Below are 25,419 nucleotides of genomic sequence, written 5' to 3'. Positions count from 1 at the left end.
CAATCACGATAATGATGTCTTTAACGTATGAAATTCCGCTGTTGGATCGCAACACCAGATTCACGTTGTGGCAGATAAAGATGCAGACAGTTCCTGCACAGATAGACTTAAAGGAAGCCCTACTAGGGGTAGATAAGATGCCTTCGACATTGATGGAGAAAGAGAAGAAGCGCAAGGATCTAAAGGCGTTAACACAGTTACATCTGCATTTGTCTAATAAAATTTTGCAGGATGTGATGAAGCAGAAGACTGTCGCTGGATTATGGAAGAGGCTAGAACAAATATGTATGTCGAAAACTCTAACCAGCAAGCTGCATATGAAGCAGTGTTTTTATACTCATCGTTTGGAGGAAGGTGCGTCTGTGCACGAACACTTAACAATGTTTAAAGAAATTCTCTCAAACTTGGGGGCCATGGAGGTTCAGTATGATAATGAACATCTAGGGTTGGTTCTATTTTGTTCGTTGCCCCCTTCTTATTCAACCTTTAGAGACACAATTTTATATAGCCGCGAGTCTCTCACAATTGATGAGGTTTATGATTCTCTAACCTCGTATGATAAGATTAAGCATCTTGTGGTTAAAACCGACTCTCAGGGAGAGGGTCTCATTGTTCGTGGGAGACAAGATCAGAATGTTGATGATGATCGTGGAAGGACACAGGAACGGAATCCTCGCGGTAAATCTAAGGGTAGATCGAAGTCTTCAAACAGAGGCAAAACTTGTAACTTCTGCAAGAAGAAATGACACATTAAATCTGAGTGTTATAAGCTACAGAACAAGATCAAAAGGGAGGCTGCAAATCAAAAGGGAAAACAACTATAAAATTTCGGTGAAGCTGATGTTGTAGAAGACTACAGCGATAGTGAACTTCTAGCTGCTTCTGTCAACAATTCTAAAGTGAGCGAGGGGTGGATCCTTGATTCGGGCTGCATTTTCTACATGAGTCCCAATCGGGATTGGTTTACAATTCTAAAGTAGCCTTCCTTGACACGGTTCCAAGTCAGACCAACCCACAATACAAAGCCAAAACCAAAAGCAGTAAGTTGTGTCAGCCCCCAGCTTCGTTACTTCGTCCACTTCAGCCTTGATTTCTAAGGAATCAAATTGATTTAATTCAAATAAATTGGTTTAGCTGATTTTTCAGTTTATCTCCCATAAGTAATCGCCTTCCATGATTTATTCCACCAATTTCCTTTTTTTTTAATATCTTGATTAAAACTCTAAATTTATATATCCATATGCTTGCCAAAATAATTAAATATTTAATATTCAAATTCCAATACCCCTACACAACTAAACCAATTACTCAAATAAATATCCAAATAACTCAATCCAAAAATTTAAATTAAAAATTTAAATTAATTTAAACTTAATACGTTTGATAAAAAAATATTATTTATTGATCATATTTTAGTATATAAGCTCGTAATAAATTAATTTCAATTGATAATTTTTAGCCACTCACATGACTTATTTTGAGAAAAGATACATTTTTTATTATTATTTTGAAGATGACATTTTTTTTATAAGAATCCAAGTTTGACAATGAAGTTGGTTCGATTTGATTTGATTTTGAATGATTTATTAGTTTATTTTATTATTAATATATAACATAATGTCATTTTTATACTAAGGAGGTGATAAGTTAGAATTATGATAAGGAGGTTGAAGGGCATTATTGCAGATAAGAAAGTTCCACAGTCTGCAAGGGTTAGTGTTCATATATGATGTTCGTTAGTGGCTAAGAAGGAGATGGTAAAGACATGAGAACGTGTCCGACAGAGATGAAGAAAGGAGCTCTCGTTCGTCATGACGATGACTTGGCCTGCGAGACAGAAGTGATCCCTGGCGAGCAATGGTCTTGGACGAACAACCACTTGTGGATGCACCTAGATGAGTCCTTCCTTCGTGGGGAGTCTTCGAACGAGTGAATTTCAAGAAAAGGAGTTAAGGAATGACCTTGGCTTATGGGGAAAGCCTTGGACGGATGATGTTGTCAAGGGATAATCTTCAAGGAGTAGTGCGAAGGAATGATCTTTGTCCAAGGAGAGGGCTACAGACAAGTGGTGGCACCAAGTATAACTCCCTCTATGTGTATCTTGTGGCAAACTCTTCTTAGATACCTGCATAGAGAAAACTAACGTGAGAAAGCATCGGAGGTTGTCCTCCGGGGTGCACTCCGATGATTAAGACTTAGTTTGGGAGGGCAATGTATTTATCTTCGGTAATGTTAAAAACAACGGTGGCGGTGAGATTAGTTATTGTAGTGATGAGATTGGATACTGTAACGGTTAGATTAAAAATAACGATAGATGTGTGTTTGGATTCAAACGCAACTGTAGCGGTGAGATGAGAATAAAAAATGACCACTATAGACATTAGTTTACAATGTATTTATAATAAAATAAATATTTATATTTATATTTATATTAAATAATATAACATAAAATAAAATTGTATTTTTTTATAAAATGATTATTAAAATATTAAAATCATATGCAATACAATTTAAATACTTTTAAATTATATTCATAATAAATAATAAAATATATTTAAATTATTTTATATTAAATAATAATTAAACTTATATATTTATGATAATAAATTTATAAATTTAATATATTTTTATATAAAAATTATATAATAATATCTAATAATACTTTTACTTCCTATAAAAGTAAAAAAAAAAAATCAGAGAACAAGGGTAATAAAGAAACTGACCTCAACTTTTTCTTCACTGGCAGTTTTGGCTCCAATGAAAATTGAGAGCGACAATAGGTGAGAGTGCACAATTGCACCGCACCTCAAATCTTTCAAACAAGAAACCAGTGCAGTGAAAAGGAATATTCACCTAATATTCCATCTCAGCATGGGTAAAATCCAATCCAAAAGAAGCCTAAGTTAGTTATAAAAAAAAAAGTAAAAGAATATGCTAAGTAAAATAAGTAAAATTATTATATTAAATTATTTAAATATTATTTATTATATTTACTTTTCAAATATTCTATATATAACCAATTTTACAAATAATTTATATTGATTTAGGGTTAGTGTTTGGTACATTAGCATTGCATTTTTTTAATTCCACAAGTCACTTTAAAAAATTATTATGTATAGTTTTAAAAAAAGAATTTATTATGTATCTCTTGTTTTTTAATATTTTATTATATGCTGTAAGATTTTTGTCAATCCCTTAACTCCGTATGTGGAGTTCAAAAACTCCACTTCACCAAATATTATTACATCATGACAATAAAACTAATATTTTAGAGATATGATAACTATACATTTATTTCTTAGTTAAAATTTGTTATTAGTTTCTATATTTTGTGAAAGTTATGGAGTTTGCCTTTGTACTTTTACTTGATCAATTTTAGTTTTTCTATTTTTCAAAATTTAAAATTTTAGCCCTGACCCAAACCATAGCAGTTAAATTCAATTACTAATCCTATACTATTCATACAGTTGTGGATTTAGTTCATATTCTCTAATTAGATCATGTTGAGTCCCTGTACTTTTTAAAATTTCAAATTTTAGTTTTAACATAACTAATAGTTGTTAACCCATTAATTGGATTTTTAGTGGAGTAATGTGTGGAATAATAAGCTGACATGATATTACACTTAGGATAATATATTTGGCGCATCATATTATGAAAATAGCAAAATTTTACTTAATGAATTTAATAATTATTGTTTGGCAAGGAGGGAAATTTAAAATCTAGAAAGAACAGAGACTAAAAATGTCCAAATAAAAATACGGGATTAAATCCATAACTTTTGTTAAGTACAGGGACTAATGGCAGAATTGAACCTTATTTCTTCTATTAAATGAAATCAGTGATCAAAAAAGAGAAAGCCTCCCAAAGCATCTGAAAAGTGACTGGACCAGATAACAGAACAGAATCCAGCAACCTTATCTTCTGAAAATGCCAATACCTCTAATTTTCCCACTAAATTTACCAGAAAAAAAATTAAAAAAAGAAAATGGCAACTGCATTTCTCTCAACTGCTAATTCCTTCTTCCCATCATCTATTTCCCCTTCAACATCTTCTTCCTGTTCGTCATCATCATCATCATCATCATCATTAGGGACTGCATTAGTTTACCTCAACAATCAAAATGTCCAAAGAAGAACCCTTTGCAAAGCATTCAATGAATCACCACCACCAACTCCAGCTTTAACTAAAAGAGGCTTCTCCCTTTGCTTCATCACCAGCTTAGTGTTGGCTGCTGGTAATGGTTGCTCCAATGCCATTGCAGCAATTCTAGAGGCCGATGATGATGAAGAGCTCTTGGAGAAAGTCAAGAAGGATAGAAAGAAGAGGCTTGAAAGACAAGGAGTAATCAGTTCATCGGGTCAAGAGAAAGGTTGGTTGAAGTTAGTTCTATGTTCTTCCTGTGTTTGATTGAAGTTCTATGAAACCTTGTTTATGTCTCAATGAAATTGAATTTGATAATCTGCTTTATTATTACGTCACCAGTACAATATGAATATATGATGGCTTTCATTGGGGGGAGATGTAGTTTATAACATTTTCCATGCCATTTTCTCACATTCAATAGTAAATATTCATATCCATGATGCTGTTTGCTGACATTAGGGCAATGAAATGAAATGTTGCAGGGTATTTGCAGGATGTGGTGTATAAGTTAAGCGAAATAGGTCAAGCCATTGACAACAATGATCTATCTACAGCTAGTTCAGTTCTTGGGGGAAGCACTGATACAGAGTGGGTCAAGAATGCCAATGTAGCCTTCAACAAGGTCAATAATAAATGTCATATTAGTTCAGTTCTTGATGGCTTATGTTCTAGAGATGTCATGAGTGGTTTTCTTTACTGTTGTTCTTAACAGCTGAGCTCTAGCCCTGAAGAAAAGACTCAGGTGGAGACGTTCAATTCTTCATTAGCTTCATTGATATCATCAGGTGGGTCAATCTTTCAAATAAAACCTAATATTCTCCAGCATCGAAATCGAACAATCTGATCATGATCATGGCTTTCTCTTGTTTTGCATTTACTCTGCAGTTACAAAAAATGATGTTGAATCATCCAAAGTAGCATTTGTGACATCTGCAACTGCATTTGAGAAATGGACGACCTTGACAGGGCTCGTTGGACAACTTAAAGGACTTTGAAGATAAGGATGACGAATCTACATTTTGTTCTTTCTTTTAGCTTCCATTTGAAACACATTTAAATGTTCCATGTATCATCCACTGGAGATTTTACTGGAACCAAATACTACCCTTTTTTTCTCTTGCTTCTTCGTTTTGACAATTCATCTAGTCCAAAACTTGAGGTTAACAAGCTGTTTCTTTCATAAGAGTTGTAATAACTTTGCTCAATTTGTTTGAGCTTCGGTTGTTAGTAAGATTTCTCAATCTCAAAAGCACCACAAATTTGTGATGCAATCATTGAAGTTAGCTGCCCTGGATCTTGTTTTATCAGTAAACCAGTTTGTGAATCTGCAACAGATTGCAACATACCAGAAGGGCATTAGTAGTTTCATCCATTACTGTAACTTATAACTTAACACCACATATTACATCCATTTGCTGTATTAGATGCCATGATATTAGATATATCACTGTAAACTATAGCTCTGACCAATACATAGGAAGCAGCCACATTAGACAGCTATCTACCATTATATAGAAAAGATGTTTCAATGAACAATCAGTTACTATCCCTAATGAAACTAGAGTTGTTTGCAGCGTCCAAAAATCTAAAAGGGTCACAATTGGGGGAGTAAAAGAGACGCCTACATCGTGTTAATCTATTGCATATGGAAACTCAAGGCTTGACCTCACCTGCATTACTACCGTTCTGAATTGCTGCTTCTGTTTTCTTACTAATTTCTTTGCCAACTGAATAGTTTTGTCCCTCATTGCAATTAGATGATTGTTTCTCCTTGATTACTCCTTCAGGTTCACTGGTGCTTCTTTCTTGTTTCGATTTTTCTTCTCCTCCCACCTCATTTTTTTTTGTTCTGTTCCCCAGATTGAAGCTCTTTTTCAGCTTCAGCCACTGGTTGTTTAACCTTTCCTTCAATCAACAAACTCTCCAACCTTTCTTCTTCCATTGGGGAAAATCCAGAAGCACCAGCTTGAGCTCCATCCTGGGACTTCTCAGATACTGCTTTAACATTTTCCTTACGTTCTTTGATATCAGTAGATATATTAGCATCTTCTGCATGTTGAACTTCTTGAGAAGTGGGTTCAGTTTTGCTATTAGCATCTTCTGTTTCATCTTTATTCTAATTTTCATTTTCCTTCGCAGCAACGTTTCCAACCTCTCCTTCCACATTCATTTTCTCAGACTTTTCAGCCTCTTCCATGTGAATGTCTTTAGTCTCCTCAATTCCTCCAGATGCAGTCTCGGATTCCTTGTTATCCTTCGAAGCCGCTGCCTCGTTTTTTTGAAAGTTCACTTTATGTTGTTGGCATTGCTTTTACCTTCTCACTAATCCTTGCAGATCTCCTTGGGGTCTCGCCGGTGCCCCAATAAAATTCTGATACTGCTGGACCCCCAATAAAATTTATCCAATAAATATTCTTAATTTAAATTTTTTTCTACCATATTTTTACATATATACAGTAAAACTTTTTTTTTTCCTATTTTTAACAAAATATTAATTATATCTAATCACGATAAAATAAATATACTAGCAATTAAAAAAGTATTTCCAATTGTAGTTAAAATAAGAAAAAATAAGTTTGTCACTAGATATATATATATATACATATCATAATTTATACTTTTATTTTGCAGTTGTGGAAGTCTTATTCATCACTTGTCATTATATATATATTATTTTTAGAATTTTTTTAATAATTATTTATAACTATTATAATGTTTTATAGCTTTGTGTTCGTACATAACAACTCTGGATAAATGGGTATCTAAAATTAAATGAATTTGGATGTTCATTTATTAAGATTCATTCTAGATGTGTACATGCCATGTTAACTTCTTATGATTTATGTCTGTCAAATCAGTGATTATTAAGAATAAAATCTATCAACAGTGAGTTTTATTAATAGAAGAGAACAATTACATTTTTTTAATCAATTATGGTTCAATTAGGTGTACTTTTCTTTAAAATTTTAATTAATTTTTTAATTTTCTCCTAAGAGTTATTTCTAAAATTAGAAAAACAAAATTTTCAATTTACCATTTACTAGAGAGTATAAATATAGCCCACTGGCTAGTATGGATTGTTCATTTCTAATCCATTTAATTTGTGGGTCACCATTTTATGGCTTGTCCTGCCCATATAGGAATGAACAGAAAAAAAGCCCATAAACGTAACTGGGGACCATTAAAAGAGCCCGTTAATATTATAATTTATTAACAGAAATTTAGGCTCATGAAACAATTTTTTTTTTTGAAAAATAGAAAACATAGAAGAAAACGTGAAATGAAAAAAAAAATTTATTGTTTTTACTAAAAATATTTTGTAAAAGTGAAAATGATAAAAATAAGAGTTTTTAACTTTAAGATGAATTGCTATAAAAAAAAATGAGATGAATTGGTCCTAGTCTAAACTCTATAAACTTAAAAATATTTATTTTTCAACAGTTTTTCTAATATTAAATCTAGTACATTGGTTCGAAGCTATATAAATGTAATAATTTTTATTTTATTTTTTGAAAAAAAAATAATTACCACACATGTTTTCATGTTTAAAAACAAATTTTTATTTCTATTTTCTAAACTTATTTTTCAATTTAAAAAAAATAAAAAATGAAATTATTTTCTGAAATTAAAAATAAAAATGTAAAATATTTTCAAATTTTTGGACATTAAAAATATTTAAAAATATTTAAAAAATCATTAAAAATATAAAAAAATCATAAAAAAAATATGGACCCAAAAATCATAAAACTTAGAAATTTATTTTAAAAATTCATAACCTTTTTTTTTGAAATTATAAAAAAATATTTTTAAAATTATAAGTATGCAAACGTAAATAAAAATAAAAATATTCACAAAATTTTTTAAAAAATCATTTGCTTGAAAATCTAGATTTTTTTTTTTAGAAAATCTTAAAATTTTATCATATTTTTAAAAATTTTATGGACTTTTTTTTCTCTTAATGAAAGTTTTTATATTTTTAAGGAATTACTAGATTTTAGTAAAAAAATCATAAAATTCTTTAAAAAGGAGTAGAAACCCCTAAATCAAAGAATGCAAAAAGAATATATATTTTTAAACTTTTTGAGAGTTATTTGACATGAGTTATGAGAGTATGTATCTTTTTTCTTCTTTTGACATTTTAATTTCATACATTATAATTTCAGACATAGATATAAGTTTTAATTAATCATTTTTCTTCGAACCTAAGAGGTGAAAACTTCTTATACGTTTCTAAAAGGTATTATTTAACTACATCTATCCCACTGAGCCAACTTTTAAAGAATTTTATGAATTTTTTTACTAAAAAAACTTAAAATTCCTTAAAAAATAAAAAAAATGCAATAAAAAGCCCTGATTTTTCAAAAAAAAATCATAAAATTTTAAGATATTCTAAAAAAAACACTTAGAATTCCAAACAATCAAATTTTTCGAAAAAGTTTATGAAAATTTTTATATCTTATAAAGATTCACATACTTATAAATTTAAAAATATTGTTTATGATTTTAAAAAAATAGACTATGATTTTTAAAATTTCTTTTAATAATTTTCCAAGTTTTAAGAATTTTTGGGGTTTTCATATTTTAATTATTTTTTTTAGATTTTAAAGATTTTTTTAATTTTTCTGATATTTTTTAAAAATTTAAAATTTTTTACTTTTAATTGACACGTGGCAATGTATTATTGGATGATTAAACTTTTTTTAGCGAAAAATATATAGGTGAGTAACAGAGACAAATTAAAAATACATGAGCGTCTGATAGAAAAATAATACATGTATCAAAACGATAATTTAATTATAGTACAAGAGCAAAAAAAATATTATACCAAAAAACTACATATAAGTTTGTTGCTGATAATTGTACATAATGTTTAATGTAATGTAACAATTTTTATGTCAATGCCTATTTGGTTCATTAATCATCAAAATTTTAAATGTTGCTTAAGGTGATCTTGTTGTAGTGATATATATATATATATTATATATAAACATATATTAAACTCATTTGCTCTTTTAATTTAGCTACAGTTGTTTGGATAGTAATGACACTATAAAGAAAATGCCATATACCAATAGAATAAATCCGTTGGTGTAAGCCTCAAAATCCGTCGATATATATCTTAAAGATTTATATTGATGGTCAAAAGAGATACCTCGACGAACAGGTGATTGTTGCTATAGGGGGGGGGGTCACTATAAACCTATTGGCATATATCTCTAATCCTATAATGGCGGCTTGTCCGTCAGCAAAAACGTTTTAGACGCTACCATACCTTTATCGACAGTGACCTCTATCGGCACATTACTAAATGATATAGTGACGGAACAATTTCCGCCAATAAAGACATTTGACTTTTTTTTATTTTGTCGTTGGTATAGGACTGAAATCCGTCAGCAAAACTTTTTGGTAATAATTAAAAGTTTTTTAAGCATTTTCATAATTATATTTAATTCATTAAAATAACTATTTAAAAATTATTAAATGAAAAATATAATTATAATCATTCATATAAATTAAGAAAAAAAAGGGCGAATCACAAATCTAAGCCAACTAAATTTTATGACATCTCCATTATCCATACTCCATCAAACAGATGTGTACACCAAGTAACTAGTTAATTTCCTTACATCAAACACAATGCCACACATAAGTTTACTCATGAAAAACAAATTTACAAAATTATTATCCCTAAAAAACAACAATTATACACCACCTTACATGAAGTTTGCAAAAGCTTTGGAGGTCATAGTCTTCCATGGAAGCACTTCCTTATTCCTTTCGTGTAACTCTTCTTGTAAGTTTCCCTTATGAATGTACTCAAACACCAAGGCCCCTTCCTCTTAAACATATTAAAAAGTTTTCAATTAATCTACAAAAAAGGACTTGTCTTTTTATCTTTTTGAAGAGTGAAGCAAAAGACTCACGCAACGTACCTAAATCATCGCAGTAACGAAGAAGCTTAACAATGTTGTCATGTTGGAGTCGGAGCAACATATCTAGTTCTTGTTTAAACACTTGGATAAGTCGATCACCGCTGATGTGGACTTTAACTGCACCTTGTCTTGAATTACCAAACAAGTTAGCCAAGTAGACAATGCTAAACCTCCCTCGACCAATCACAAGTGAGAAATTGATGTGGGATTACTTCATCAAAGTTTCTTAAGGCATCTGAACAAGAACCCCATGACAAACAATAAGGCTAGAACCAAGACAAGAGAAACAATGACGAGGATATCAAGTTGAGGGTGAGAGTGGGGTTGAGTTATTTTAAAAGAGTTAAAACTATCCTCATTTTCCTTTGTTACTTTTCCCAAGAAACAAACAATAAGAAGGAGAAAAAAGAAAAAAGAAAACCTTACAAGCTTTAGTTTTATGTTGCAAATAAACCAAAAACAAAAAAGTGTTTTTGGACTAATTCGAGCAATCCCTAACTTTAGTCAAAAGTAAAAAGAATACCACATCAGTAATTCATTAGTAGAGTAATGGAATTTTTAATGGAAATGACCAATTCGAGCAATTATTTTAATTAGAGTGACTAAATTGACAAAAAAAAATTAAAATGATCAAAATAGAAACGTCGTTATTTAAGAGTGACCTGCAGTATAGTTTACCTTTAATAATATAGTTGGTGAGATGTGCTACGAATTACGCCTATAACTAAAAGGCATGGATGAAAGAGATGGTCCAAATCCATAAATGGAATAGTAGGAAGATATGTGTACGGATCATTGAAAATGAAATGGCATTAGGAATATGGGCGAAGTCAGGAATTTTTTTTAAGGGGGTCGAAATTAAATTATAATTTCTACGATCATTTTAATAATCTATATCTTTATAATTTTTAAAGCATTAAATTAAATATTTATTATTTTTAAAGGGGTTAAAGTGTAATTTTACTTTTATTAATATAAAATTTTAAAAATTTTAATGGAGCGTAAATGAAAAATTTTCTATTTGCCCCTGATTAGGAACAAGTACATTGATTCTAGCCTACTTTCAGATCTAATCTGTTTCTTTCAATTGTGTACATCATTGGAATTGAAATTTGTATTTAACCGCTAAGAATTTTAGAATATACTCAATTTAGTTATCATACGAAAGAGCCCAACATTATTATTTATTGGCAGTACCACTTTGTGTTAGGTGAATTTGAATGTTTAAAAGAGAATACAAATGAAATGTGATGATATAAAAAGTGAATGTGTGGGAAAATTTCAAATTACATCAATTTTTTTTTATAATAAGAACTAAATTGTAAAGTGTACAAAAGTTTAAATGTGAAATAAAGTGTTGTGTTAGGAAGTTTAAATGGAATGTTAAGTGTTAGTGAATTAGTTACAAAATGAAGTTAAAGATTGAAATTAATAGGACAAGGTAAGAACATCAAGATTTCAATATATTTTTGAGTTTGATATTATTGAAAATGTATGAAATTGATGTTAAAGTAGAGTTTTATTATATAAGGTTCTATGTTCTTGATATGTTAGTGAAGGGAAATAAGAGGAAGTGATGGGAAATATTGTAGAGAAAGGAAAGGAGGGTGTTCTAAATTTGGTTATCAACATTTTACACTAAAACAGTTCTGGACAGCAGCAGTAGTCTGACTTTGAAAATTCACCAAAAATCATAGAAATTGAATTAGAGGTTGAATAGAATATGTAATTAAATTTTATCGAGTCTAGTTTTCCATAGAAGAAACAGTGTAAGCAATGGAATTGTAAATTATGAGATATAATAAATTTTGTGAGACAACATCAGAATGATTTCGGGTTCCCCTGTTCTGACTTTGAAAATCATTAAAAAATGTAAAAAAATAATTAGGGGTTTAAATTTATATGTTTAAATTATTAATGAGTCTATTTTTAATAGAAACAAACGGAAACATCATTCAAACCCTGTACAAAGAGATAATTAATTTTTAGTAAGCAAAGGTCGAAGTTGTCAAACAGCATAGCAGGGATAAATTTGAGTATTTTACTGTACTTATTGGCTAAACTATAAATTTTGAAAATTTTATGGTGGAAAGATATTTGAGTTTAGTTTCAAAAACATCAAGAAAATCTTAATTTATAATTTTTTAGCTCAAGATATAAATAATTTATTGACTATAACTTAAGTGGACAACTTTGATATGGACATAAGTAAATAGTAGAATTATAGATAATATTACATATAAGCATGATATATACATTAAGGATGTGGAATAGAGAGGAGGAGGAAAGAAATATATGAATATTCAACTAGCATGAGTTTTCATTAAAAATGGTTAATTTGAATGATTCGGGCTCAAGGACTAAATTGAATAAAATCAAAACTTTAGGGGTAGTTTTGTAAAAATGTCAAAACGACCAGTTTGCATGAAATGAATTATTTTATTATCTAAATTAATAAATTTAATGAAATTATTTAATTTAGATCGAGATTGGGAGGAAAATAGAGGAAAATAGAAAATTACAAAAATGCCCCTGAATCTTGGTATTTCTGCAATTTAGCCTTGTAAGTTCGTATGAACTATATTCTGTATAATTTTGATTAAAGTGAATGTTATTTGGTGATGGATATTATGTATATATGTGTTCTATTGTTGGAATTGAATTTTGATTAGTGAATGAAAAAAGTGAATTTGACATTGGAAGTAAATTTTGAAATGAAAGTGAATTTGAATTGAGAATTAGAAACTCTATTAACTAGTCGGGCTGAGTCGAATATAGTTGGTATGCCACAGGATTGGAAGAGTTCAGGGATAATTCAACCTTGAGTCGATGAGACATTGGGTGTCACTATTTTACTTCGTATAGATTCGATGAGATACTGGGTATCACTTTACTTCGGCTAGGCCGATGAGACACTGGGTGTCAACATTGCTTCGAACTATCCAATGAGGCACTGAGTGCCAATATGATGTGTTTTGTTGGATCCATGTATCCGCCAAAGTCCGAATTTGTTAATAGGGGTAATTAATTGAAAAGTTAGATCGAACGAAATGAATCAGTTGAGCCATTGAAAAGAAACGTGATTGAGGAATATAATTTGAAAGTGTGAATTGAATTATTATTAGAAATATATATTATCGAATTTAATACTCAGTTTGGATTAACGCGGGATTGAGTACAATCATTCTGTGGCAAAGGATGAATTGACGGATAAGACCATAACTGGGTTATGGCATTATGAACGTAAGACCATGGTTGGTCGACCATGACCGTGTTTATATGTAAGACCATAGCTGAGCTAGGGAATTCTGATGATAAGACCATAATTGGGTTATGGCATTACAAATGTAAGATCATAGCAGGGTCATGGCAATGCATGTGTAAGACCATAGTTGGACTATGACACAAAAAGAACGATGTACTCATATTCGTAAGCTGTTCTTCGATTCAGTAAGAAATGTTAAGAGAATTATGTGATTGAATTAAAAGATTTATAGATTATTATTAATATTGATCTGAAGGAAGTGTGTTTATTGATTATATTGTATTTGACAAGGAAATTATGTATGTTCAGACGAGTAATAAACTCAAGTGTGACATGTTGAGAAAATAAGTTTATCAATGTTGAATTTATATGTAAAATGTGCAAGTACGCTAACCAGTATTGTTGCTTGATGTTTAGGCAAGTGCCAAGCTATTGGTTGATTGGTAATATGATTATTTATATAATGTATTGAATTGGTAAGTATTTAAGTGAAAATATGCTAGTGCTCATGAAAAAGTGGTAAGGTTTAAATTATGCAATTTCTTATGAAATGATTTATCATGTGAATCAATTCGAAAAAAGCTTTGGTTAAATGCACTAGCTTGTGACCATGGTTGAATGATATGTTTAGGACTTGTGTGTCATGCATATGGAATAAGCATGGAAAGTAATGAAATGCAAATGAAAATAAAGAAATTCAGAAGAATATAAAGTTGTTTAAAATCCTATTATGCTAGGGATAATATGTACAAGTGATGATGTGGATATATTTACCTTGTGAGTTGATGAATATAGCTACATGAGGATTATGGTATCAATATTAAATTATTCTTGATATTTATAAATTTCATAGTTGAAATGAATGGACCTGATTAAAGTTTATACGAGCTTATTAAGCATTTATTGTGTGACACCCATAACCCGTATCTGTCGCCGAATTAGGGTTATGAGGCATTACTGGACCTAACAGGATAAAACATAATCACGGAACACTCTTAATCACTTAATCATGAAGTTACTTTTATGACTTTGACAGACATAACTAATCACAAATAGATTCAATTACAAATCAGCACTAATAAAATTTATCATTTATTCCATACTTAATAGTCAACTTCACTGACATATACTAAACCATCAAAACAATTAACGATGCAAGTATTACCATCACAATCGAATTCTAATACTCAAGGCATATTCGGACTTATATACCTTTCATATCAATTTACAATTTAACTTATTACCAAATTCATATATAGATGTGCAATTCATTTGAGTCAAATAAATAAATAAAAGCAAAACATCTACATATAATACGTTATGTCAAATAAATATATTTATTCACAAAAATCCAATAACTTATCAATTAACAACCATACCATCACATATTCATGCTATTATATCAAATAATTTGCCATGACATTTAAATTTCTCAAATATATGAGTCATAACCGAATGCATGTAGTATTAAAACTGATACGAGCCAAGGAGGTGACGCTCAAGGGGTTGTTTTTCCTAGTGGTCCAATCACTCGAAGCAAGGCACGACAATTAAAATCAAAGATGAATGCTTTTGTCCAAGACTTTGTTGCTACAAATTTAATTCATCATGTTCGTGACGTTGACAAATACGGGAATGCAATTCACTGGACCAATCTTGGAATAGTGCAAGCCCATAAATTGGTAGATTAATCTTTTATGCATATTATTATTATTATTATTTACTTAATTCTCATTAGTTGGGACACATCACTTATGAGTTAAGTAATTTTATTGGTTAGGCTATTATTTATTTATTTTCTTAGATAATTTTAAAGAGTTTTATTAGGGTTCTATTACTCTTGTATTTTGCCTATAAATAGGCTTGCTTTCTACACATTGGGGGGGTCGAATAAAAAGAGAGTATTTATTTTCTTCCAAATTTGTGTAAGGCAAATTTTTGAGAGTAGAGTGATTCTTCTCTTGCTATTTAGTTTGGAGTTTGTTACTTTCGAGGGTATTTCGGAGTTACAAATATTCAAATTTCTTTCCTGTTCATCGGTGTTTCTAGAGGTTCTTCTTCTAGGGGTTTCGTAGGGAGCTGCTCAATCATTGGCGTTTTTGGTTACCAGTTAACCAAGGGTTCCATAGGGCAAATCTATCCTCTTTTTTTTCTTATTATTATTTAACTAATTTTATTTATTCTCGTTTTATTTCTAATTTGTGTTTCTCTTGTGTCTAGATCCGGGTTTCCGCATCAGTTGGTATCAGTTTCAGGCCATTCGGTGTTATTTTTGAAGCTAAAAAAAACAGCAAAAGAAAACCGCAAAAAAAAGTTGCCTACCTTTCATACGAAGGTTTCTTCTTTTCCTATTATTTTTATTATTATTATTTTTATTTTTTCCAAAATTGAATTTCTTTTCCTTCTTCTTTTCTTAACTCAAGTATAATTAAAGCTTCAAATTTTAAAAATCTTAAGACACCAAACGTTTCCGATTTTTGTTTTTTTAATTTGGGTAGAGTTTTCTTCAGTTTTCTTCTTATTAAAGCTTTTCTTTGACTCTAGAGTTAGGGATCGTTGCAGGTATACGTTTTTTCTTTCTCTTACGCTTTCTAACACTTTGTTTCTTCTTGTGTTAGCAGATATTAAAGGCACGCACAATTCCTTCATCCGTGTAGCCTCCATTACAAGTTGCCTCGTCAAGTTTATTGGCCTCTTAGAGCAATTAGGGTCTTCATTGTTTCTTTGAAGTTTGCACCTCCGTTATTTGATCTTGATTAGTAACCCTCTCCAAACATATTTACAAGTTTTGAATCATTCAGAGAGTTATTCTTTTGAGAGCTAACGAGTGAGGTTATTATTATTTTTTCTTTCTTGGTCCTGTTTGTGTGATCTTTCACAGATACCATGCTGCTCACTAGATCCCAAACTAGTAAAAATGAAGAGGATAAGCAAAAAAGAGAGAACGATCCTTTGGTCGAGTTGTTACAAAAAGAGATGAAAAAGTTGCAAACTCAATTCGAACATCGCATAACCTAGATGTTACAAGAGCAAAGGGAGTATCTTGATACAAAACTTACAACTCAAGAGAGATACATTGCCGATAATTACAAGAAGTTGAACGAAGCCTTTATAAGCCGATCAAATTCGCAAGATCAAACTTTTAAACGAAGGGAGGACCATGTTTTTGATGATGACTTTGAGTCCGAGTATGTACCCAGAGAAAGGTTGGAACGAAACAATGACACCCCCAAACCAAAATTTCCTTCTTTCTCAGGGAAGAATGATCATGATGCTTACCTTGATTGGGAGGAAAAGATGGAAGCAGTCTTTGCTTGTTACAATTACTCTGATGAGAAAAAGGTAACATACGCTGTCGCTGAGTTCATTGATTATGCACTGACATGGTGGAATCAATTATGTAAAAGCATGATTCTTTATAGAGAGCAACCTGTTACTACTTGGGTTAAAATGAAGTGCATCTTGTGAAAACGGTTTGTTCCACCATATTATTATCGAGAACTCCATCAAAGACTCCAACATCTTGTTCAAGGAGATAGATTTGTGGATGACTACTACAAAGAGATGGAGACTATTCAGATTAGAGCCAATCTTGTTGAAGAGGCTGAGGTGACTATGGCTAGATTCCTTGCCGGCCTAAAGCCTGAGATTATGAATCGAGTTGAGTTACAACACTACATGGATGTTGAAGAGATGCTTCAAACCGCACTCACCATTGAAAAGAAATTACGAAAGAAAGGGACAACGAGGGGTGCTAGTTCAGTTTCTAATCCTGTTTGGAGAGGAAATTGGCAAAAACAAGATGATAGATTGTGGAATGGGAGAGATGCACGGTTCAAGCCAAATGAGCCTAGAACTTACTCCAAAGATAGAGGTATGCCTAATTCATTTAAAGGTTCTACTTCTACTAATCGAGCTCCATCTTCTTCTTCTACTTCTCCTAGTGCCATTAAGCAGGCAAAAGATATTACCTGCTTCAAATGCCAAGGAAGGGGTCACTATGCTCGAGAATGCCCTAATAAAAAGTCATTGGTGATTCCAGAAGATGGCGAGGTTGATTTTGAGTCTGATAACGAAGATGAGATGCCTCATTTGGAAGATACTGATGATGTGCATACTCATGATGAGTATGAAGAATACTTGGAGTATGGTGAGAAAGCACTTGTTGCTCGAAGGCCTTTAAATGTCTAGTTTAAAGAGGAAGGGCGCGAACAAAGAGATAACATTTTCCACACGAGATGTTTGATTGGCGGACAACTTAGTTCATTGATCATCGATAGTGGAAGTTGCACCAATGTGGTGAGTTCTTCCCTTGTTGAGAAACTTGGCCTACATTGTGTGAAGCATCCAAGGCCATACCGCTTGCAATGGCTGAATGATAGTGGGGAGGTAAAAGTATCTAAACAATGCTTAGTTTCATTTTCCATTGGTAGATACCCTGATAAAGTTTTGTGTGATGTTGTTCCAATGCTAGCTGGGCACATATTACTTGGACGCCCATGGCAGTTTGATCGACGAGTACATCATGATGGTTTCCTTAACCAATATACCTTTGTGTTCCTTGGAAAGAAGTTTACTTTGGCTCCACTTCCTCCTCAAGATGTCTACAATGATCAACTCAAACTTGCTAGTGAGATGGGTAAGGGAAATGAGGATAAATCATTGAAAAAGGCTGAGAGTAAAGAGACCCTTAGTGTTAAAAGCCAACTTAAAGGCCCAACATTGGTGAGTGATTGCACACACAAGTCACGAGATGAGAGAGTGAGTTTATTCACTAGGTTTCGAGATATCAAATTTGCTCTTTGTACAAAACAAACATTTGTAATTATTAGGTTTAGGGAAAACTTTGTTTTGACTAACCTTAATACACATTTGCCTAGTTATTTTGTTGATCTTTTGCAAGATTTTGAGGGTGTATTTCCTTCTGAAATGCCTAAGGGATTACCTCCTTTACGAGGGATTGAACATCAAATTGACTTTGTGCCTGGTTCGAGTATTCTGAATAGACCAGTCTTTCGAAGTAATCCTGAAGAAACTAAGGAGTGGTAAAGGCAAGTTGAAGATCTCTTAGAGAAAGGGTTGATTCGTGAGAGTCTAAGCTCTTGTGCGGTCCCTGTACTTCTCGTCCCAAAAAAAGATGGTTCTTGGAGAATGTGTGTTGATTGTCGTGCTGTCAACAAGATTACGGTAAAGTATCGATATCCAATTCCTCGATTAGATGATATGTTGGATGAGCTTAATGGTGCATGCATTTTCTCTAAAATTGACTTAAAAAGTGGTTACCATCAAATAAGAATGAAACAAGGTGATGAATGGAAAACTGCTTTTAAGACTAAGTATGACCTGTATGAGTGGTTAGTCATGCCATTTGGCTTAACTAATGCTCCTAGCACATTCATGAGATTAATGAACCACATACTTAGACCTTTTTTAGGAAAATTTGTCGTTGTGTATTTTGTTGACATACTGATTTATAGCAAAACTTTGAATGATCATGTTGGGCATGTTAAATTAGTATTAAATGTGTTAAGGCATGAACGACTCTTTGCTAATCTTGGAAAATGCACATTTTGTATAGATAAGCTTGTTTTTTTTGGTTTTGTGATAAGTTGTACAGGAATCCATGTGGATAAGGAGAAGGTAAAGGCAATTAAAGAATGACCTATCCCTAAAACTGTTTCTGAGGTAAGGTCTTTCCTTGGGTTAGCCGGTTTCTACCGCAGGTTTGTTCGTAACTTTTCCACAATTGCTTCACCTTTAAGTGCACTTATTAAAAAGGATGTATCTTTTCATTGGACAGATAAGCAAGAATTAGCATTTAATGAACTTAAAGATAAATTGTGTAATGCTCCTATTCTTGTTTGACCTAATTTTGAAAAGACCTTTGAGATTGAATGTGATGCTTTTGGTGTAGGTATAGGTGCCGTCCTCATGCAAGATAGTAAACCACTAGCCTACTTTAGTGAGAAACTTGGTGGAGCACATTTGAACTATTCGACCTATGATAAAGAGTTGTATGCCTTGGTAAGGGCATTAGAAGTTTGGCAACATTACCTTTTACCAAAGGAGTTTGTGATTCACACTGACCATGAATCACTTGAGCACTTAAAGGGACAAGGTAAGTTGAACAAGCGACATGCGAGGTGGGTTGGATTCATTGAATCTTTTCCTTATGTTATAAGGTATAAGAAAGGTAAAGATAATATTGTGGCTGATGCTCTATCAAGGAGGTACAATTTACTTAGTACTTTGCATACTAAGTTATTAGGTTTTGAGTATTTCAAAGATTTATATGCCACTGATTCTGATTTTGCAAGCATTTATGACGCATGTGAACATGGTGCATTTCACAAATTTTATAAGCATGATGACTATCTTTTTCGAAATAATAGACTATGCTTACCAAAGTGTTCAATATGAGAATTGTTGGTTCGAAAGGCTCATAGTGGTGGTCTTATGGGTCATTTTGGAGTCACTAAGACTTATGATGTTTTACATGAGCATTACTTGTAAACAAGCTAAATCCACTGTGCTGCCTCATGGTCTATATACTCCTCTTCCTGTTCCTAGTTCACCTTGGACTGACATTTCAATGGATTTTGTAATAGGTTTACCAAGGGCAAAGCGTGGACGAGATAGCATCTTTGTGGTTGTGGATCGATTTTCTAAAATGGCTCATTTCATTCTATGCCATAAGACTGATGATGCAACCCATGTTGCCTATCTATTTTTTCATGAAGTTGTGAGATTACATGGAATCCCAAGGACTATCGTTTCCGATAGAGATGCAAAATTTCTTAGTCACTTTTGGAAGGTGTTATGGGGTAAGTTAGGTACTAAACTACTTTACTCTACTACATGCGACCCTCAAACTGATGGTCAAACCAAGGTGGTAAATCGAGTTTTGGGATCTTTGCTTAGAGCCATAATAGGTAAGAATGTTAAATCTTGGGAAGAATGGATACCCTATGTTGAGTTTGCTTATAATTGTTCTGTTCATTCTTCCACAGGTTTTAATCCTTTTGAGATTGTATATGGCTTTAATCCACTTACTGTTTTAGATTTGCTTCCTTTACCTTTGAATGAGATTGCTAATTTAGATGGTGAAAGAAAAGCTGATTTAGTGAAAGAGATCCATGAGAAGGCTCGTAAAGCCATTGAGAAAAAGAATGAGTCCAATGCACATCGAGCTAATAAAGGGCGCAAGTCTTGTTTGAACCTGGAGATTGGGTATGGGTGCATATGAGGAAGGAACGATTTCCTTCTAAGAGAAAGAATAAACTTGATGCACGAGAAGATGGATCATTCCAAGTACTCGAGAAAATAAATGACAATGCTTATCGTATTGATCTTCCTGGTGAGTATAGTGTAGTGCTACTTTCAATGTTTCTGATCTTTCTCCTTTTGAATTTAATGTAGGTTCAAATTCGATGATGAATCTTCTTGAAGAGGGGGAGAATGATACGAGCCAAAGAGGTGACACAAATTTCATGTAATTTATACACATTTAATCATAATCATTTAACATATTCAAACCTAATATTCATCCAATTCATGTATATATATTTATAACATTATTTAACCATTTAAATACATATCATGTTCGAAAATATAATTTCTTTACACTTAGACTTATAACAACATATAAGGCCGAACATGCATAGGTGATTACTCATCCATTAACTTATCTATTAACTAGTCACTTTACTCATATTTTGTTTTAAGCCCTAGCTTAATACAAACATTCCTTAGTAGAGCATATTAACCATAACACATCCATGATACAGCTTAATCGGAATCTTACACAAACATGTCCATAGCAACTATAATTCACAAATTAGTTCCTCAAAGCCAAAATGATATAATCCGAACCTAAACCTAATAATCTAATCCATAAACAAACCTATACACGTTCAAATGTATGATAAATCTCATAACTACATACAACAAATCTCAACCATAAATATCACTCACATATATGAACCATACAAGTTGCATCATCAACTATGAAATAATATTCAATTCATGAACCTATTTCTAAGCCAAATAAGCTTAACCACATTGTAACAGCCCGATTTTTTGGTCTAGTTGGAACAATGGTTTCGGGACCACAAATTCGACGAGAAAAATTTTATTTTTATGGTCTAAAATTTCATAAACTGATTTCGTGAAAATTTCGTTCGAAAATTTCGACGTTTAAGCACTCAATTTATTTAAAAAGTCAAAATTGATATGTAATACCCCGAAAATTTTTACAGTAAGATATTATCTTTGATATAGTAAGGAAATAAAGTGAAAAAAGGAGAATTTTAAGTTATGACAACATTGGGAAGTATATTATGACATATTAATTAAAGAAAGGATTAAATTGCAAAAGTGAGAAAAGTTTTGTTATCCAAGAGTAAATACTCAAAATTTGAGGGGTTAAAGTGTAAATATCAAAAAGTTTAAGAACCAATAGTGTAAATATTTTAAGGGTGGAATAATCTAGAAACTAAGGAAAATGGATGAATTGAGACCAAATTAAATAAATGAAGAATTATGAGGGACTAAATTATAATTTTACCAAATTAAGTGATGACTCAAGGATGAAATTTTAAAATATCTAAAGGGAAAAATGGTCAATTAGAAGAAAGATAAATGTAGAAAATAATGATGATGTTGGAGATATTTTAGATTAAATAAATAAATAAATATTAGTTTATTAATAATTTAATTTAATTTTTAAATGACATTTTATCATTTTATTATTATTTTATTTAGTATATATATATGGAAAAAAAGATAATGAATCACCTTCCTTTCCCATGCATTTCACGTTAGAAGAGAAGAGAAGAAAGAAAGTTTTGCTTTCTTTACAATTTGGTCATTCCACAAAAAATTTACCATTTTCAGGCTGTTTTACCCATATAACCCAAAAAATATTATATTTACAAAAATAACCCAAGTTTAAAAATAATCACCAAAATAACTTAAAATGAACAGTACCCACTCTTGTTTTGCACCAATGATTGGCTAATCATTGTGTCAGACTTAAAAAAATTATTTTTTTGGGTTCTGGCCTGTCAATGGCCGGAACCCATATATATTTTTTAAAAATTGTGTAATACTGAAATACGGATATACAAAAAAGAAAAAAAACAAAAAAAAATTTTGGGTGCTGGCCTGTCAATGGCCGGCACCCAGTACACAGTACAATTTTTTTTTCGTGTCAGAATCAGATAAAAAAATACGAAAAAAAATTAAAAAAAAATTTTTTTGGGTGCTGGCCTGTCAATGGCCGGAACCCAGTACACAGTACAAAGAAAAAAAATTTATTTTTTTTTCGCGTCAGAATCAGATAAAAAATAGGAAAAAATTCCAGTACACAGTACAAAGAAAAAAAAATTATTTTTTTTTCGCGTCAGAATCAGATAAAAAAATAGGAAAAAATTTAAAAAAAAATTTTGGGTGCTGGCCTGTCAATGGCCGGCACCCAGTACGCAGTACAAAGAAAAAAAAATTATTTTCTTTTCGTGTCAGAATCAGATAAAAAAATACGAAAAAAATTTAAAAAAATTTTGGGTGCTGGCCTGTCAATGGCCGGCACCCAGTACACAGTACAAAAAAAAATTATTTTTTTTCGTGTCAGAATCAGATAAAAAAATACGAAAAAAATAAAAAAAAATTTTTTCTTTGTACTGCGTACTAGGTGCCGACCATTGACAGGCCAGCACCCAAAATTTTTTTTAATTTTTTTCATATTTTTTTATCTGATTCTGACATGAAAAAAAATAATTTTTTTATCTTTGTACTGTGTACTGGGTGCCGGCCATTGACAGGCCAGCACCCAAAATTTTTTTTATTTATTTTTTTCGTATTTTTTATCTGATTCTGACACGAAATTTTTTTTTCTTTGTACTGCGTATTGGGTGCCGGCCATTGACAGGCCAGCATCCAAAAACTTTTTTTTTAATTTTTTTGTATTTATTTATCTGATTCTGACACGAAAAAAATAATTTTTTTTCTTTATACTGTGTACTGGGTGCCGGCCATTGACAGGCTAGCACCCAATTTTTTTTTTTATTTTTTTATCTGATTCTGACACGAAAAAAAATAAATTTTTTTTCTTTGTATTGTGTACTGGGTGCCGGCCATTGACAGGCCAGCACCCAAATTTTTTTTTTATTTTTTCGTATTTTTTTATCTGATTCTGACACGAAAAAAAATAAAAAAATTTTTTGTACTGTGTACTGGGTGCCGGCCATTGACAGGCCAGCACCCAAATTTTTTTTTTGTTTTTTTTCTTTTTCGTATATCCGTATTTCAGTATTACACAATTTTTTAAAAAAAATACATGGGTTCCGGCCATTGACAGGCCAGAACCCAAAAAAATAAATTTTTTTAAGTCTGACACAATGATTAGCCAATCATTGGTGCAAAAAAAGAGTGGGTACTGTTCATTTTAGGTTATTTTGGTGATTGTTTTTAAACTTGAGTTATTTTTGTAAATATAATATTTTTTTGGGTTATTTGGGTAAAACAGCCCCATTTTCACCTAGAAATCAAAAGAATTTCCATAGCTACCAAGAGAGAAAAATGTTAAGGAGACTATGGGGAGCTAGAATATCAAGTTAGATTCAAGAAACAGACGCTGGAGGAGAGAACATCAAGATTCCAATATACTTTTGAGTTTGATTTTATTGAAAAAGTAGGAAATTAATGTTAATGTAGAGTTTCATTATATAAGGTTCTATATTCTTGTTATGTTAGTAAAGGGAAATAAGAGAAAATGATGGAAAATATTGAAGAGAAAGGAAAGGAAGGTTTTATAAATTTAATTATCAACATTTTATACTAAAACAGTTTTGGACAACAGCAGTAGGTTAAGTTTGAAAAATCACCATAAATTGTAGAAATTGAATTAGAGGATGAAAAAAATATGGAGTTAAATCTTATTTAGTTTAGTTTCTCATAGAAGAAACGGTGTAAGTAATGGAATTTTAAATCATGAGATATAATGAATTTTGTGAGACAAGGTCAGAATAAATTCGGGTTCCCCTATTTTGACTTGGAAAAATCATTAAAAATTGTATAAAAATAATTATGGGTTATAATTTATATATTTAAAATCCTGAATTATTATATTTTTAATAAAAACAAATGAGGACATCATCCGAATTCTATACAAAGAGATAATTAATTTTTAGTGAAGAGGGGTCGAAACTGTTGAACAGTGAAATAGGGGAAACTTTAGAGAATAAGATGTACTTATTGGCTGAATAAAAAATTTTTAAAATTTTATGGTAAGAATATATGTGAGTTTAGTTTCAGTTAAAATTAACGGATCTTAATTTGGAGCTCTGTAGCTCGAGATATAAATAAAATAGTGACTCTAACTCAGACAGACAGCTTGAATTTACATAAAGGAAAATAGTGATAGTATGGATAATTTTGATTAAATGTGTTATACACATTAAGGATGAGGAATGGAGAGGAGGTGGAGGAAAAATTGAAAAATATATGAATGATTTGTGTGTAATTGGTAATACACTCGATTATAATTGATAGACGATGAAATAAAAATGATGCATATATTTGTGCAATATTGGTCATGGTTTAAGCTCATGTAGGAAAATAAAGTTCATAGTACGTGTGTATGGTATATTTGGTATATGATTTGGCATGAAGTAATGTCATGAATGAGTATTGAATTAACACATGTTGGTAAGTTTGATACATGAATAAATATTGTGATCATGAAAGGGGTGGTAAGGTTTAAATTATGAAATCTTTAGTGAAATGGTTTATTATGTGATTATGTCCAAAAGGAATTATGTTTCAATGCACTAGCTTGCGACTATGGTTGAACGATATGTTTATGTCTTGTGTGATATGCATAGGAAACGAGTGTGGAAAGGTAATGAAATAGTAAATTCATACGGCTGAACTTTTATGATTAATTGTTAATGTGAGAATGATATAATGTATCAATATTTATATTGTTATTGAATTATGATTATGGTAAAAATGAGAATAAGATAAGATTGTTAGTTCAAATTAAGGGATACGCAGGATTGAGTACATATGCTTGG

The 25,419-nt window shown here is 31.4% G+C and overlaps 2 protein-coding genes and 1 long non-coding RNA gene across 3 annotated transcripts; 1 reads left to right on the top strand and 2 right to left on the bottom strand.

Moving 5' to 3' along the window:
* Positions 1-3,853: 3,853 nt before the first annotated feature.
* Positions 3,854-5,430, top strand: LOC107953693 (thylakoid lumenal 16.5 kDa protein, chloroplastic). Its single transcript, XM_016889077.2, has 4 exons — positions 3,854-4,373; positions 4,630-4,769; positions 4,860-4,932; positions 5,033-5,430. Exons 1-4 carry the CDS (start codon positions 3,989-3,991, stop codon positions 5,140-5,142), a joined length of 708 nt encoding a protein of 235 aa, XP_016744566.1. The 5' UTR covers positions 3,854-3,988; the 3' UTR covers positions 5,143-5,430.
* Positions 5,372-6,971, bottom strand: LOC121219482 (methyl-CpG-binding domain-containing protein 10). Its single transcript, XM_041097730.1, has 6 exons — positions 6,965-6,971; positions 6,463-6,524; positions 6,300-6,416; positions 6,076-6,263; positions 5,818-5,996; positions 5,372-5,472 (listed from the first exon to the last, which is right to left on the bottom strand). Exons 1-6 carry the CDS (start codon positions 6,969-6,971, stop codon positions 5,372-5,374), a joined length of 654 nt encoding a protein of 217 aa, XP_040953664.1.
* A 2,718-nt stretch (positions 6,972-9,689) lies between these two features.
* Positions 9,690-10,514, bottom strand: LOC121219272 (uncharacterized). The gene is made up of 2 exons (XR_005915935.1): positions 10,081-10,514; positions 9,690-9,986 (listed from the first exon to the last, which is right to left on the bottom strand). It is a non-coding gene; the product is annotated as an uncharacterized lncRNA (long non-coding RNA).
* Between the last annotated feature and the right edge of the window lie 14,905 nt (positions 10,515-25,419).

Source organism: Gossypium hirsutum, chromosome D07, assembly GCF_007990345.1.
Source record: "Gossypium hirsutum isolate 1008001.06 chromosome D07, Gossypium_hirsutum_v2.1, whole genome shotgun sequence".
Lineage (NCBI taxonomy): Eukaryota > Viridiplantae > Streptophyta > Magnoliopsida > Malvales > Malvaceae > Gossypium > Gossypium hirsutum.
This window is presented reverse-complemented; position numbering and strand designations above follow the sequence as displayed.

What these genes read in the sequence shown, in the direction of transcription:
- LOC121219482 (XM_041097730.1), bottom strand. An exon ending in CTGCAAGGATTAGTGAGAAG is followed by an intron (nt 6,417 to 6,462) that starts GTAAAAGCAATG and finishes CAAAAAAACGAG; the next exon opens with GCAGCGGCTTCGAAGGATAA. An exon ending in TCCCCAATGGAAGAAGAAAG is followed by an intron (nt 5,997 to 6,075) that starts GTTGGAGAGTTT and finishes TCTGGGGAACAG; the next exon opens with AACAAAAAAAAATGAGGTGG.
- LOC107953693 (XM_016889077.2), top strand. Translation starts at nt 3,989, where the DNA reads ATGGCAACTGCATTTCTCTCAACTGCTAATTCCTTCTTCCCATCATCT. An exon ending in TTCATCGGGTCAAGAGAAAG is followed by an intron (nt 4,374 to 4,629) that starts GTTGGTTGAAGT and finishes GAAATGTTGCAG; the next exon opens with GGTATTTGCAGGATGTGGTG. An exon ending in CCAATGTAGCCTTCAACAAG is followed by an intron (nt 4,770 to 4,859) that starts GTCAATAATAAA and finishes TGTTCTTAACAG; the next exon opens with CTGAGCTCTAGCCCTGAAGA.